General features: G+C 47.0%; 1 protein-coding gene across 2 annotated transcripts in view; it reads right to left on the bottom strand.

The window, feature by feature from the left end:
* EBF1 (EBF transcription factor 1) overlaps positions 1–14,766 on the bottom strand; it is a 797,810-nt gene that overhangs the window by 779,687 nt on the left and 3,357 nt on the right. For both annotated transcript variants that reach the window (XM_086931219.1, XM_086931220.1), the window contains exons 2-4: positions 12,717–12,873; positions 11,705–11,768; positions 11,176–11,231 (exon numbers count right to left, since the gene is read on the bottom strand). In XM_086931219.1, coding sequence (XP_086787345.1) covers positions 11,176–11,231; positions 11,705–11,768; positions 12,717–12,873 — 277 coding nt within the window. The remainder of the gene's footprint in view (positions 1–11,175; positions 11,232–11,704; positions 11,769–12,716; positions 12,874–14,766) is intronic.

Below are 14,766 nucleotides of genomic sequence, written 5' to 3'. Positions count from 1 at the left end.
GATTAGCTAGACAGTTGGCCAGTCAAGTTCCTTGTTGGCCTCCTTTTCATCAAAACAGATAGCTCCTTACCTCCTCCTATTTTGTAAATATACACTGACTACTATTTAATATTTTGTATACACTCTTTACTACCTAATTTTATCTGATTAGCACTTTTTTTACACTGGGTGTTTTTAGTCATAATGAATTTTACATATTGTAGTTTTAATACCAGTATCAAATGTTTTTACAGTTTTTAATATGAGATATAGTAAAGGATAATGTCCTATCTCGAACTGTTAAACTGCATTTATGCATTGAATACACATGGTACTTTTGTGCAATATGTTGGTTCAGCACTTTATTCCCATCTTCCTCATTCCCTCACGCACTTTAAATATACTCCACTTGACGCAGGCTCAGAACCGGTCTAATTTAGATATATTCACACTTAGACATTAGTCCGCCAGTCACTTTAAAGATTTTATATATATGAAATGTATGGTCTTTTTTAAGGGATTTATCCTGAAAATATGAAATTCCTATCAGCTATGTTTGTGGGATCATATAACATTATTATTGCATTTTGTTATATTTTATGGTATGTTGCCTTAAAGAATGTCTTTTAATACATACTTTGCTTGCAATAATGTATAAAGTCCGTATGCAACAACAGATTCGATATATAAAAAAAGTATGTCTTTTATATCTATGAGACTGTGACATCACGTGTCTGGGCGGGCTAATCATGTCACACTGCATTATAAAATTAAAAAAGTCTAACTGGTTCACTTGCATGTGAACAAGGGCTTTTGAAGCCCGAAACGCGTAGTGCCCTCTTGCTACCGACTATAACGCAATAAAAGAACCTGTGTAGCGCATCTGCTGGTCCGTCTCCTCTGTTCCTGCGCCGACTTGACCTCTGGTCTGACTCGGAAGTAGTGTGTGGAGTTATCGTGTATATATATATATATATATATATATATATATATATATATATATATATATATATATATATATATATACACACTACTATTATAAAGAGATAACTTGCTAACTTGCACCTTTTGGCAAGGTAAACTTGGGAACCACAGCGCCAATCTATACACCCGATACATCTATGAAAATGTCATGGTGTGTAGATGTACATAGGCTATATAAATTTTTAAAAAAAGTAAATTAAAAAAATTAAGTTTGAAAACAAAGTAGTCCCCTGAAAGTAGCGCCGGCCGGACCTAGCGCTGGCCGCGACGCGACGTGCGGGATGACCGCGACGGGACATGCGTGATGACCGCGACGCGACGTGCGTGATGAAGACGAAGGAGGAGCGACGGTGCAGTGACGAGCGGCTGTGCAGTGAGGAGCGGCAGCACAGGTAAGGAAAGGGAAAGTTTTCATGGAGCGTGGGAGTGAGTCGGGCGGGAGGGGGGGTCTGGTCCGTGTCCATGCAGGAGGCCAGGCGACAGAAGCACGGAGCGCGGCAGTGAGTCGGGGCGGGAGGGGGGCCTGGTCTGTGTCCGTGCATGGACAATGTCGGGGCGGGTGGTTGGCCCTGAAGCCTCATTGCCCCCAGGCAACGCTGGGGCGGGCTGCTAGTATATATATATATATATATATATATATATATATATATATATATATATATATATATATATATATATATATATATATCACCTTTTGTGTTTCTTGTGGTATTAGTTATGTAGAGGAAATTCAGACTCAAGCAATCGTTTTATTTTCTACTTCTGGTGAAGAAAATGAATGCCCTGATTTTTGAAGACGTGCCGAAAGAGTCAAAAGAAGCTGACAAAGAGGATACTACAAGACATGTCAGACTGGAGGACATCCAAGGAGAGCACTGTCCACTCATCACAAATTGATTACAAAACATCAAACTCCCCTTTGTGCATGTGAATTTTTTTTTCTACTTTTCTTACATGAATCTTTCGACCAGTTCCATGCAGCCCCAACAACACACATGATAAGTCACTGTGACCCCAAGAGGCAAAACCAAGTAAAGCGTGAACGAGATATAAAACAGAGCGAGATAGACAGGGAGGGGCATTCCAGAAAGAGATGAAGAGAAACAAAGTGGGACAAGGAAAATTAGGTAGAAAGCGTAAGAGAGGGTAAAACAAAGAAAGAGAAAAGACTGAGACTGCGAGGTTAAAGAGAGGAATACAAAGAAAGGATAGAGTAGAGTAAGACAGCCACCCACAACAAGGAATATTGTTGGGGGCCACAGGGGGGCGCCAAAACCCCTGTTGGCTTCTTCCAGCTCCTCAGCCAGCAGCCATAGTGGGTGCCAGCTTTTATTTGTCTAAGGAAGGGGCAGGTGTGCCTCCTCCTGTTTTTAAAATATGCCCCTGGGAACTCCCCCCCCCTCTCGTGGGGCTGTTTTCAAAACAAGCACAGGGGTCTGCACTTGTTTTTTTCTTTTCTTTAAATGTTGCCGCAGATTTGCTGCTCCGTTGTGTACCAAAGGCAAAACATTTGAAAAATAAAGTGCTTTTTGGGCCTGTCGGGGTACCAGGGGGACCTCCAGCCCACAGCTAGGTGTCAGTGTATTCCAACCCTGCCCCCTTTTCATATTTTAAATGTTTTTTTGTGGCACATGGCTGAAGCCGAGCCCCAGGATGCCTGCCAACACTTCTTGATTGAAGTGTTGGCAGCCAATTAGATTTCAGCACAGGGACAGTTGGATGTTAAATATCCAAATTTGGATTTCCTTTAATATCTTCAAAACTACTGACCAGATTTACACAAATAACAAAAACTTTCTTTCTGGACCAAGAGCTACATTTCTCCCAAATTTGGTGTAATTCTGCCCAGCGATGTGGGCGGTATTTGTGTCTAAAAATCTCTATGGAAATTAACATTGGAAAAACACTTTTTTAGCCCCAACCCTTTTTCTCGACCCCCCGCTTGACAGATGGCCCCAAAACATTCCATACACAACAAGAATCACTGGCCAGTTTTTTGGGGGGAAATGTCATGAAGATTTGTCAAACCGCACCAAAGATATAGGCAAGTCAAAAAACGCTTTTATGGAAGCATGGTCTTAACTATAACAACCTACCGATAAAGTCTCAATTTCTGCATATAGAGATACGCCACTCCTCGATGAGTTTCTATATCTTTATTATTAATATGCATAGTAATGTTGTCAATGCATTTCGATTTCCCCTGGCAACCTTGTTTACGACAACGTACGCCCTCTTGTGAGTGAATGTGTACAACAATTGTGATAAACATAAAAGACAGGTTTAGGTTATGGAGAATTAATTGAGATGTTGCAATCTTTAAAAGTTTCTCTTCAAACCCATTATATTAATACATCCAAAGATGAATCTACTTCTTAAACAATTCATTGTAAACACTGCAATTCATTGAAGTCTAATGTTCTGTTAATTTCATTATGGATAGTTTCACAGATGATTTCGCTTATTTATAACTTCACAAGAACATTCTCACAAATGTTACATATTCTAAAATATGACATTAAAAACTTGATATAAACTCCAAAGTACACTTGCAATGTACTTGTGCAGCAGGGAAACCGCTATGTCCAGGGGTGGGCACCCTAGGAGGTAGCAGGAGCCTGGCCCTGAAGAGGGGGGTGGGACCCCGGGGACATTAATAGCTCCAGAAGACTGGCCATGCAGTGTCCCTCCCTTTCCATTGCGCCAACGGGCCCTCGGGGATGGGTCCCTGGGACAGAACTCCACCGGGGTAGGGGTCCACGAGGCACCCCTTCCCGTGCTACACTTTTTCCGGCCTCTGGGGGTGAGGTCCCCGGGCCGAAATGGGCCCGGGAGAGGGCAGCGCCGACCCCTTCCATTGTTTAATATCAACCGGGACTTGAGGGATGGTGGTCCCCAGGGCTATAAAGCCTGGGGTGGGGGTCCACATGCACCCCCTCCCCTATTTAATAAAACATTATTCCCTCAGGATGTGAACCACCTGTGGGGGAAATTAAAAAACAAGCACAGGAACCAGCACTTGGATTTTGTTTTACATTTTTGGGTGGATTGCAGATCTTCCGCAAAATCATGGCAACAATTTTTGAAATATTGTTGTCCCTGTGGTGCCCCAGCACACGGAGTCAGGGTATTCCTACCATGCCCCATTATGCCTTTTTTAAACTTTTTTCCTGAGACTCGGTCTGAGTCTGAGTCCCAAGATGGCTGCCAACACTTCCTGGTTGAAGTATTGGCAGCCAAACAGATCTCAGCATGAGATGTGTCAGAATATTCCCTTTGCATACCTAGCACCCTTCATCCGTATGTTACTCCCCTTGCATTTCTTGTGCATCTGCACTGATTTCCCGAATTCTCTTGCTCGCTCTTTTTTTAATTGCAGTACCTGCCTCCTGATGGTGTACTGTTATTTACATTGACAGTGGTCGAGAGAGAGAGAGAGCAGCCGCGGGCAGAAGTAGGAGTTCCTGCAGGGCGGTGACGTGGGGAAGGGGAGGGGCAGGGGCAGAGTGGGGGGTAGTAATGTATGGATTACGGAGTTTAACAGGTAAGTAAACATATAAATAAATAAAACGAATTTCGTTGCGCGCACTAAAGAATGGAAGCTAGGTACACACTGGGTATGAAAGACTGTCAAACAAACCAACAGTTTGGCTAATCACCGGCAAGGGTATCCAGGTGCTGAGAGTTTAACAAACAATGAAAGATATATGATCGTAGTGATTCTAAGAAACATGTACTAAGTGACTGAACAACATACAGGATGAGGGCCTTCGAGAAAAGAGGCAACAAGAGAAAAAGAGACAGCCACAAGACACAAATGAACGATAATAGGTGTGACTGAGGGTTTATAATAGGCCGATAAAATGGCAAAGTATATGGCGCTGGAGGCCTTTCCTGTTTATTTTTTTACTTTCACTGGGAAATTATATGGTTCAGCAGTTCCCTGGAGCCTCATGGTGCCTAAATACATAACAGTAAACAGCAAGGTGAACTTTATTAATGAAGAGACAGCGCATAATTGCCTCAGATTCACAGTGTGTGAAAGCATTCAACGAAAAACAGTAGGGACAGTTTTCCCCATGGCTTTCAGTGGCCTGGGTCCTATCGATGCTCAGCACTGGCATTTATTAAAAGGGGGTATCGAAACGGGTCCCTATTGGGCTCTGTTTTATGCCCATGCCATACTGGCTACGTCGCAGCGTGCCAGTGCCTTTGCAGCACCGTGATTTGGTAAAGAGATTCAAAAAAGACACTCACTCAGCTCAGAAATAACGGATGGAGGTGGTGTCCATCTACTGCCTCCCTGGGGGCACAGGAGTGGGTAGCAAGGAGCAGTTTGGGCCTGGGAGTTGAACATACAAGCTCATGTCACGATGAATGTGTGTCACTTTTCATCACTTTGTAGCGCAAGTACCCATATAGCACCTTTGCTACACCACTAGGCGCTTACATGTTAACTGCTGCCTTCCCCCATCTCAACTGTCTTTGTTCATCAGACTCAGAAGGACAAGAGGCTAAGATGGGTCAAACCTAGAAAGTTACACAGTGACAACAGCAACCATACACCTACATGCAGTATTGTAAAACTTCTGATCTGTTTGTTCTGTTTAATTCACACTTCACAAGCTTTCGATGGGCCAGGCCTCTGAGAATAGTGGTGTGGTATGAAGTGGTAACACACTGCTCCCCAAGAAAGGACTTCTTATTAATGAAATGTCAGTCAGTGATGGAATTATTCTATGCATAAAACCTAACCATCATTTGTGCCCATCGCTGAATTGACAGAAATCACAATATTCCCTCCTTAGTTTTAATGTGCTTAACACAGATTGGACCAAACCTATTAACCCAAAATCATCACATCTTTCTGAAACACAAATACCAGCCACTTGTTAACATTTTAACTCAGTGCACAGGTCCGGGCATGAAACTGACTTAGAACTTTAAACAAAATCATCTATTTTCATTTTTGACGTTGCCCCAAAGGCTAGGGTGCAGGTGCACAGGAGCATATACTGTTTGTGAAGAGAAAACTCAGGCCTACCTTTAGAAGGGTGCTGGTAACACCATGTGAGGTTTGTTGGTGCCGTCTGTGATTACACTCAACTGCAGGCATTCATTGGAAAGTCAGATCGACCACTGTCCCCTCTCTCTGAGCCCCCAATAGCACCCAGAGAGGACATGCTAATGTTGTCATCTACTCAGTGGTGTACAGCAGGGGAGTTCTAAGTTGGTAATCGTGACATATTACAACTTCATGCATTTACCAATCTGCAAAGAATGCCTTGATACCCACAGGTTAGGCTACGCCCTTGATTGTGTTGGCCACATACCCTTGACAGGCTTGCCACGCCCATTTTGGAAATAACACCCGCTCCCCCAGTTTTGTCATCCTACTTAAAGCCTTGACTTTCCCTTCGAGAAGAGGGTGTCCAGCCTCAATGAGGAGAATGGTTCTACCTCGGGCTCAGAACGGAGTATGTACTTTACCCCCCACTCCTGATCACCCTGAGGGATATGCCTAAGCCTCTTAGAGAGAGTATGTTGAACCCTCTAAAAAGGAGGTGCATGTCCAAGCCTCCCAGAGGAAGGATGTGCAATCTCTCAGAGAGAAGTATGTTCACGCCTCTCAGCAGGGAGCGGGAACATCCTGCAGCTCATACAAACATGTCCCTCCATCTAACAGGAGTGTTTCCAAAGCAGAGTACAAAGAAACACTCAACTGACTTTATCTACTGCTGCCTGGCAGTTCTCCTACCTCGCCATTATAACCCACCACCTGACTCCCCCCTTGTGCCCACCTCACCATACGCCCTATGTCATCATCTCTGATACCCCCCAACTCCCACAATGGTAACCCATCTCCTCACCATTGTTCTAACTATACCGAAGATGTTATCCCCTCACGATCTCACACCATACTCTCTACATAAAGTACACAACCACCCCCACATGCCCTACCCCTCAAGCTACTCCTCAAGACGGCCACACCATATCCCCAGTCTTTAAACTTCACCTCCTGCCCCGAATTGACACCACCAGGCTCCCACACCTTGATAATAACACACATCGAGAAGAAGAGCAGATAGCCTAGGTGGACAACAAGGGATGTACCTTTGAGGCAAGGGTGACTACATGGGTCCCTCTTACCCCCTTTCCATGGGGCAAATTGGGCCCTCCCTTGGGGTTAATGAATACCAATTAGTTAGGGGATGACATAGGTCACCTTACACAGTGGTAACATCTGGCCAGATATGGTGAGATAGGAGCCCTAGTTCTTTTGTCTTGATGAATGCCATGGACCCTTTGGGAAAATTTGGCAGAAACATGTTGACGACGACAATCACTGTGGCGAGGGGGTACTAGTTCCCCCAATCCCCACACTTAGCTTTTCATACCAAGTAAATACCCAGCAAATAAATGTATTTCAGTTTTTATATTAGTTTTTAAGAATCACTTTTCTCACGGGCCCCCACTTAGATCTTAGAAGTGCCTCCATGTCTCCATGTGTAGGCCCGCCAGTAGTGGCGGGGCGGTGGACGGGGGAGGAGCAGGGTGGGGGGTAATAACTAAGAAATACGGCCGAACCAAGGTAAGTAAACAAATAAATAAATCGAATTTTGTTGCGCGCTGCATCGCATTTGGCAATGCAGCGCGCGCAATGATTTTTTAAAAATGTATTTATTTGTTTACTTACCTCCGTTAGGCCCTGTTCTGTAGTTTACTACCCCCACCTTGCTCCTCCCCCACGCCACCCCACCGTCCTGCAACACTCCCTCCACAAGCTGCTACAGAGGCCCGCTCTCTACCAAACATGGTTTCTAGAGAGTAAGGACTGCCAATGATGAAGCATGACACCTGGTGATGTATGAGGACAGTCCTTTACATTTTTTCAGATGCCCAGCTCTCCACTAATTAGGGCTTAGTGCTTGTCATTTTTTGGTCACTGACCTCAAAACGACAATTCCATTCAGGGTAGCTTCTTTTTGTGTGTGTGTGTGTCCCACACCCTGTTACCACCTTCACCCATCACTCCAATACCCTACCCTACCTCACTAATTCCGCCTGCCCCTCACCACCACCCTTTCTGGTTGATAATATCTGCCTTCATCCTCACCATACAACATCCTAGCATTTCCAAGCACTTTCACACCCTATAGCAACCGGCACGCACGCCCCAGCCGCTCGCGCTCACAGACTCAGGCGTTGAAGCGTGGTGTGTTTTCAGAGGGGCCCTGCGCCACGACGTGCACACGACGTGCACGCAGTGTACGCGCCGGACGCACCGCGCGGCTCGCCGCCGAGGCACCACTCTGTATAAATAATAAATGGCACTCCCGGTGCCCCAGCTGGAGACATTCTTCGCGCTTTCCTAGAATGAAATCTGATGTAAAAACGCACAGCTCCAACAGCCCTCACCGCGCATATTTTCGTTTCTTCAAATAATGACTTTTATGAAGGGCGCCGACAGAAAGAAATGCTCCCTCCGCAGAGCCGGTCTCCGACTACAGTATCGGTTACAAGATTTAAAAATAAACGGTCTCTTCCTGTCTCTTCTCTCCCTGCAGTCGGATAATAATGAGAGGGCAGCGGGTCACGCAGCGCCTGAGGACTGACTGCCACAACACCCCGGCAGAAAATATAGAATACACGGGATGAATTAAAAGCACAAATCCCTCGAAGACGAAACCAAGAAAGGTAGAAAGAATAATAACCGATGTTGATCCAATGTATGGGCTTAAGTAACAGATAAAAAAAAAAGATTTACTGAACAGTGGCCTCACAGGTAACGGAGTCTTGAAGAGTGGAAAGAGACAAGCAACGACGGAACAGGAAAGTTCAAGAAACAAGAATAGAAATTAAAAAGGTACAGATGTAATGTAGGCGCACAAGGGCAGTCTGATGTACAACCTACTTAGGAAACTGCCGCCTTTCAAGGGCAATTCTCGGCGAGAAAACAATAATTTCGAGAACACAAATTACCGTGAAAAATTGTTTTTAAAGCAGTTTAATAGATCGTAAAAAAATTAAAAGACACGTGGAAAATGTGCCGCTGACATACAATTATTGAAGAAGTCGAGACTTTTTAAAACATAAAGTTAAAAAGAAATTGAAAAGTCACCAGCAAAAAATAAATGAAAAATAACAAAATAACACTCGGTGAAACAGAGCTTATAAAGAGTCAGGGTTGCCTTTAACAGGAAATACATGAAAACAAATGAACTGTTTTCGAAAAAAGAAAAATCTCAATTCAACAAAACAAAACAGCGGAATCATCGCTCGGCGAAATCAGGGCATTTTCGAAAGCACTGTAACTAGAAAACCTCCATTTTTTTCAGAACAAAAGGGAATGTATATATATATATATATATATATATATATATATATATATATATATATATATATATATATATATATATATATATATATATATATATCGTATATCTAAAACGCATCTGCTATGAAATAAGGAGAAAGGGGAAATACGATGTTTCTAAAACTCAGAGTAACTTAGTTGGACTTTTCAAACAGTAATACTCGCAAACCAGGGCCGTCTCTGATATGAAATGCCTGTAGGGAAATTAAATGATTCTAAAATGGAACTTCCTCTGACGTACAATAAATAACAGGAAAAGAGCTGCCTTTCACGTACACAAATAAGAAGAAATAGACAGCCCCCAACGCGTGACACCGCCGAGCCAGGGGGTGGGACCAGTGTAGCGGACGAGAAAAAGCATTGCGCGCACAGCAACGTGCAATTATTAAGGCCAAGAAACTGCCTCTTTAACACACGCAATACCCTTCGAGAAAAGGACTGTCTAGAAAAATGAACAATTAAAGAAAGGAGGCAGCGAGCGACAGCACACGGCAGGGTAGGGGTCTCACACACAGCAGAGACCTCTTTGACTGATGCACACACAGCATGTCTCTAAAACTGGAGCGAGGCCCCGCAGCCCGAGCGCTCCCCGTGGCGAGTGTAACCAGCATCACCTGAAGCCCCAAACACGGTGTCTAATAAAAGATGTCCCCACAGAAGAGCACCCCTCCCCCGAAGCGCTTCCTTTTTTTTATCACGTAGGACAATGTTCGTGAAATAAATTATTATAAGAACAGACTTTTGTTTTTAGGGTACTTGTGGTCAAGATCAAATTCTGGGAGTTGTGCTGCTCTGTCGCCTCAGAATTAAATACATACACTCACAGAAAAAATAACGTGGTGTCTGTTGCCTTTAATTTGTGGTGAGGATTTAATTTTCGGCTGGCTGAGCTCGAGCAACATTTAGAGGAGTGCAGTTCTGTGCCTGCGGGCACAGCACCGGAGCGCCCCCCGAGGATCGGGCAGTTTCACCAGGTCCCGAACACCGACTGAGTCGGGGCAGCCGCGGATTGTCCGCGGGTCCCAGCCAGTGCCAGCCCCACAGCTTACTTACAGCGCGCTCACTGCACCCAGCGGCACTGGCCACAAAAGCGCACAACATGAACTGTAGCGTTAGCCCAGAGGCGCCGTTTAATTAAAAGCCAAAAGCATTAAAGAAACACCATGCATCGCACCGACTGCACAGCTTCCTTCAAGTTTAGTTAGAATTAAAGAGATCACCTGGATATGCAACTTTGCTATTGAAATATAATGGAGGAAACTATTTTACAAATCGTCCTTGCAGCATCCGATGTTATTTGCAGATACGGCGGCCACTCGTGGGGTTGGGCAGGGAGGCCTGTGTTTATCTAGTGTCAGCCAGGGTGGTAAAGGCCCCGGCGAGGGGCCCCCGAGCCCACTCTAAGGGCACTCATTACAATCAGAGCTTGTGCACTGGTGCAGACTAAAGAGGGTACAGTTTACTAATATACTGTACACTTGAGAGGGTGGGTGAGTTATGGGCGCTCACGCCTCCCTTCCCCGTCCTACTTCTTCCACATCTACCGGAAGCGCGGGGTATTTTCCAGAAGGGGAGTTTAGTTCCTGGTTTTGTTTTGTTTGCATTACTCTGGGGCCTATGGAATGGAGTGTGGCTTCTAAACTCACCCCCCCCCCCCCTCCCCCTCCATCCACACACCCCTCCCTGGTAAAGCCCGTACTGCATGTACCGTTGAAAGCCGTCAATCTGAGGAGCGCTGCCTTCCTGGCCTGTCCTCCTCCGCCCTTCCCTACCAGCAGCCTCTCAGCCCTCCAGCCCCACAGCCCGCAGTCCCCGGCAGAGCCCCGCCGTCCTACCTGCTTGGTCATGGAGTCGATGAGGCGCACGTAGAAGTCCTGCTCCGTGCGGATGCCTGTAAAGGAAACACACAGCGCTTAGAAGAGGGGCTTCAAAGGGAGGCGCAGAGGGGGCTCGACGGTGGGCCTGGTCCAGGCAGAGTATCTGCTGTGTAAAGCTCGGAGCTCAACAGGGCACCTCTGCTTACTAATGATGATAAAACAGCTTATATGTCCCATTGCCTTTACCGGCCCGGACTGAGAGGAGGTGATGCCGAGGGGGTATTAAACCAGGTAGGACTAGACGACCTGGTCAGTACACCTGGGACCTGCCACCACATGGCATGCGGTATAAGCTGACACCCTCCCCCCGGAATGGTACCTGCCCTGGCTTCCTGTTACCTATTCAGGGTTAGCCCTGTGGGGGGAGGTGTGGAGCATTCTCGTGCGTGGGGGCCCGTGGGTCAGTGTACAGGTCTGGGGTCACAGGCCCAGACGCCCCGGGTCTGGGCCGGGGTGCAGGGCCCGGGTGCTGGGAGCAGAGACTCACCGTTGCTGTACAGGAGCTGCAGCCGGTAGTGGATGCCGTTATTCGTCTTCTCACTGCTGGATTCCTGGATATTTGGGGGGAAAAGAAAAAGGCTGTCAGACTCCGGAGCAGACCGGAAGCTGGACACTGACGGCGGGCAGGGGGTCAGACCTGAGGTGTGCAGCGCAGGGGTCTGAATAAAACACCCAAACAGATACACCCGCAGAAGCAGGGCTGGGCGAAGCACGCACGGTGTGCGGCCTCTGACAACTCGAGGATGAAATACTGTCCCCGGCCCTCTAAGGGCGCGATGCTGTTTCTGGGAATACCAAATAATTCGAAGTGTGCGAGGACACCTTGATTATCGTGGGAAACACCACCTGTCGCTGGATACTTAAACGGTGATGAGTGGAGGGTGTAATGGCAGCTTTACACTACTTGAATGTGTTTCCCAAGTGGCTTGTGTCTTCGGTGTCAGGTGCTGCCCAGTGGAGGAAGCCCCTTTAATTAAAAAGTGCGGTGTTAATATTGGGGTCACAGTAACAGCACCGCTAAGGGTGCGAGAGGCCTGCTCGCTCTTGGGGTTGCATTAGAAGAGGCGCAAACTGCTGGTCAAAGGCGAGGCGGCCCGTGCTTTACTTGCAAGTACAGAAGCGCAGGTGCTCACTATTAAGGACACTTGTTTGCTCTTGAGAAGTGCAGATACTTTCACCTCATGGGGTCATTTACTAGCCACTTGCGCCGCCAGTAAGTCACTTTTTTGCCATATTAAAAGTGACGCACCTGCGGCGCAAGCGGCTTGTAAATAAGCCCCTAAATGTACTGCAGGCAGGTAGGCCCCTTTCATGCAGGTGCTCAGCACCGGACAGTACCTGCTCAGTTACAGCACCGGGGGCGGCCCTCTAGAAGGATGCCCCCTTGGGGGGTACAGCAGGCCGAGGGCGCCCCGGGGCCGTGTCAGGTGTGCTGGTGGTGGACGGCTCGGGCTCTGCTGCAGGCCTGCCCCCGGGGCGGGGTGCAGGGCTCCCCTTACCTTCTCCTTCTCCACGAAGCCCACGAAGGCGGTGCGCTCGATCTCCACCGGCTGCCCCTGCCGGTCGTACAGCGCCAGCACGAAGTGGAAGAAGTTGGACTTCCGCAGGTTGGACGGCGGCTGCTTCTCGAAGTGCGCCCGGGCCAGCCCCACTCCGCTGGGGGAGAGAAGAAGAGAGTAGGGGTTAGATGGAGCCGGTAAGGGCAGCCAAAGAGGGCAGGACCCGGGTCTGACCAGGGCCAGGGCCGGGCTAGGCTGCGCCCGGGCAATGATAGCCAAAGAGGGCAGGACTCGGGTCTGACCAGGGCCAGGACCGGGACAGGCCCGGGTCAGGCCGCGCCTGGGGAAGGAGGGGAGGGCTAGGGTCTGACCAGGGGGTAGGACCGGGCCAGACCCGCTCCAGAACCACAGAGAGAGTTTGTACGTGAGATGGTGGGGACGGGAAGGCTTTGGACAGTACCAAGTTCAGACTCCGGCCAGACCCACTCTGCTGGGAAAGGAGGAGTGAGAGAGAAGGATTTAGAAAGGACAAGGGTGAGACCTGGGACAGACTCACTACACCAAACAAGAGAAAGAGAGAGGAGAGTTTCCACGGGACCAGGGCCAGACCTACTCGGCTTGGAGAAACTTTTGGGGGAAGAGAGTGGGTGTGTGAGATAAAACATGATTTAGAAAGCACCAAGGACAGACCTGAGTCCAATTCTGAAGGGTGAGAGAAAGAGGTGACACACACGACCAGAGCCGGACTTGGGTCAGACCCAAACAACGAGAGAGAGATGATTATACAAAATGCAACCCAGACCATGACCAAACACACCCCGCTAGGAAGATGAGGGTGAGACCTACTCACCAGGCAGAGAGAGAGAGGCAGGGGAGAAAATACCCACTCTGCTGGGGATAGAGGGTTAGAGGACAGCGTCGGACAGTTGTAAGTCCACTCCTGGGGTTGGGGAGAGGTCTGGGCAGGAGTAAGACCAGCATTTAGGCACAGCGGAGACAAAGGGGGTTAGTCAAGAGTGCACCAGGGAAATGAAAGAACTTCTATCTCAACACTAAATTACCACTTACCTTCAATTTACTTAGCTGATTCCCAACAGTGATCCTTTCACATCCCACATAATTCTGCCCTCACACACCATTTTTATATGAGATATTAATATCCACTTTGTTCATGGGCGGATGTATCATGTATGTATGTCATTGTTGCTACTCTGTTTCAACTAATTTTGTGTCACAAGTAGTATCTGTGGGGCTTAAAAAAGACACTATAGTTTGCTCCTGTCTTGAAGTATGTGTGTTTTAGAAGCAGGTTTTCCTCATTGCTCACTGTAGTCTACTTGATGTGGCCAGCACTATATACAACTGCAAATAAATACCCGATCCCCCTCGTCTGAGGCATGGAGAGGGCTAGATAAGGCCAGGGTCAAACCCAACTAGGGCCACTCAGTTTTTAAGACTAGGTTTCTGTAAGACCTGGGCCAGACCCACCCCACGACAGTAAGACAGAGAGAGGGCTGCATACCACCAGTGACAGGCCAGAAAGAAAGGGTGTTCAAGGACCAGACCCTGGCCGTCCCTCATCTACTCCTACAAACACAGTGTTTAAAATGGCTAATCTGCCCTACATTTTAGGCTGGTGTCTCTCCACATTTCACTTTCCTTGACTTTTGTCACCGTTTTGCTTCGGTCCAATTCCATGCAACTCTTCATTACCTCTGACAAGCCCGCTTTCAAGCCTTGCGTTTTCTTGTAATCCTCGTCCTTCCAACTGGGTTTTTAATTTGATAGTTCCACCTCTTCAATACTTTCCTTTTTCTTTAAAGGTTATATTTTCTAAATGGTTTTCTCACGTCAATATTTCCTGTCCTTTTAATTACTTCTTTTTATTCATTAATCCTCCAAATGTCTTACTGTTTTTCTCTTCCAATATTTCACTTCTTCTGTTTCCGTCCTTCAAAGCTTCTTCTCTGCTATGATAATTTTCCTTGAACACTTTGGATGGATGGTCAATCCATCCTTTGCCCATCGTATGTTTTAGTCACCCTTAATG

This window comes from Lissotriton vulgaris, chromosome 7 (genome assembly GCF_964263255.1).
Source record: "Lissotriton vulgaris chromosome 7, aLisVul1.2, whole genome shotgun sequence".
In the NCBI taxonomy this organism is placed as follows: domain Eukaryota; kingdom Metazoa; phylum Chordata; class Amphibia; order Caudata; family Salamandridae; genus Lissotriton; species Lissotriton vulgaris.
This window is presented reverse-complemented; position numbering and strand designations above follow the sequence as displayed.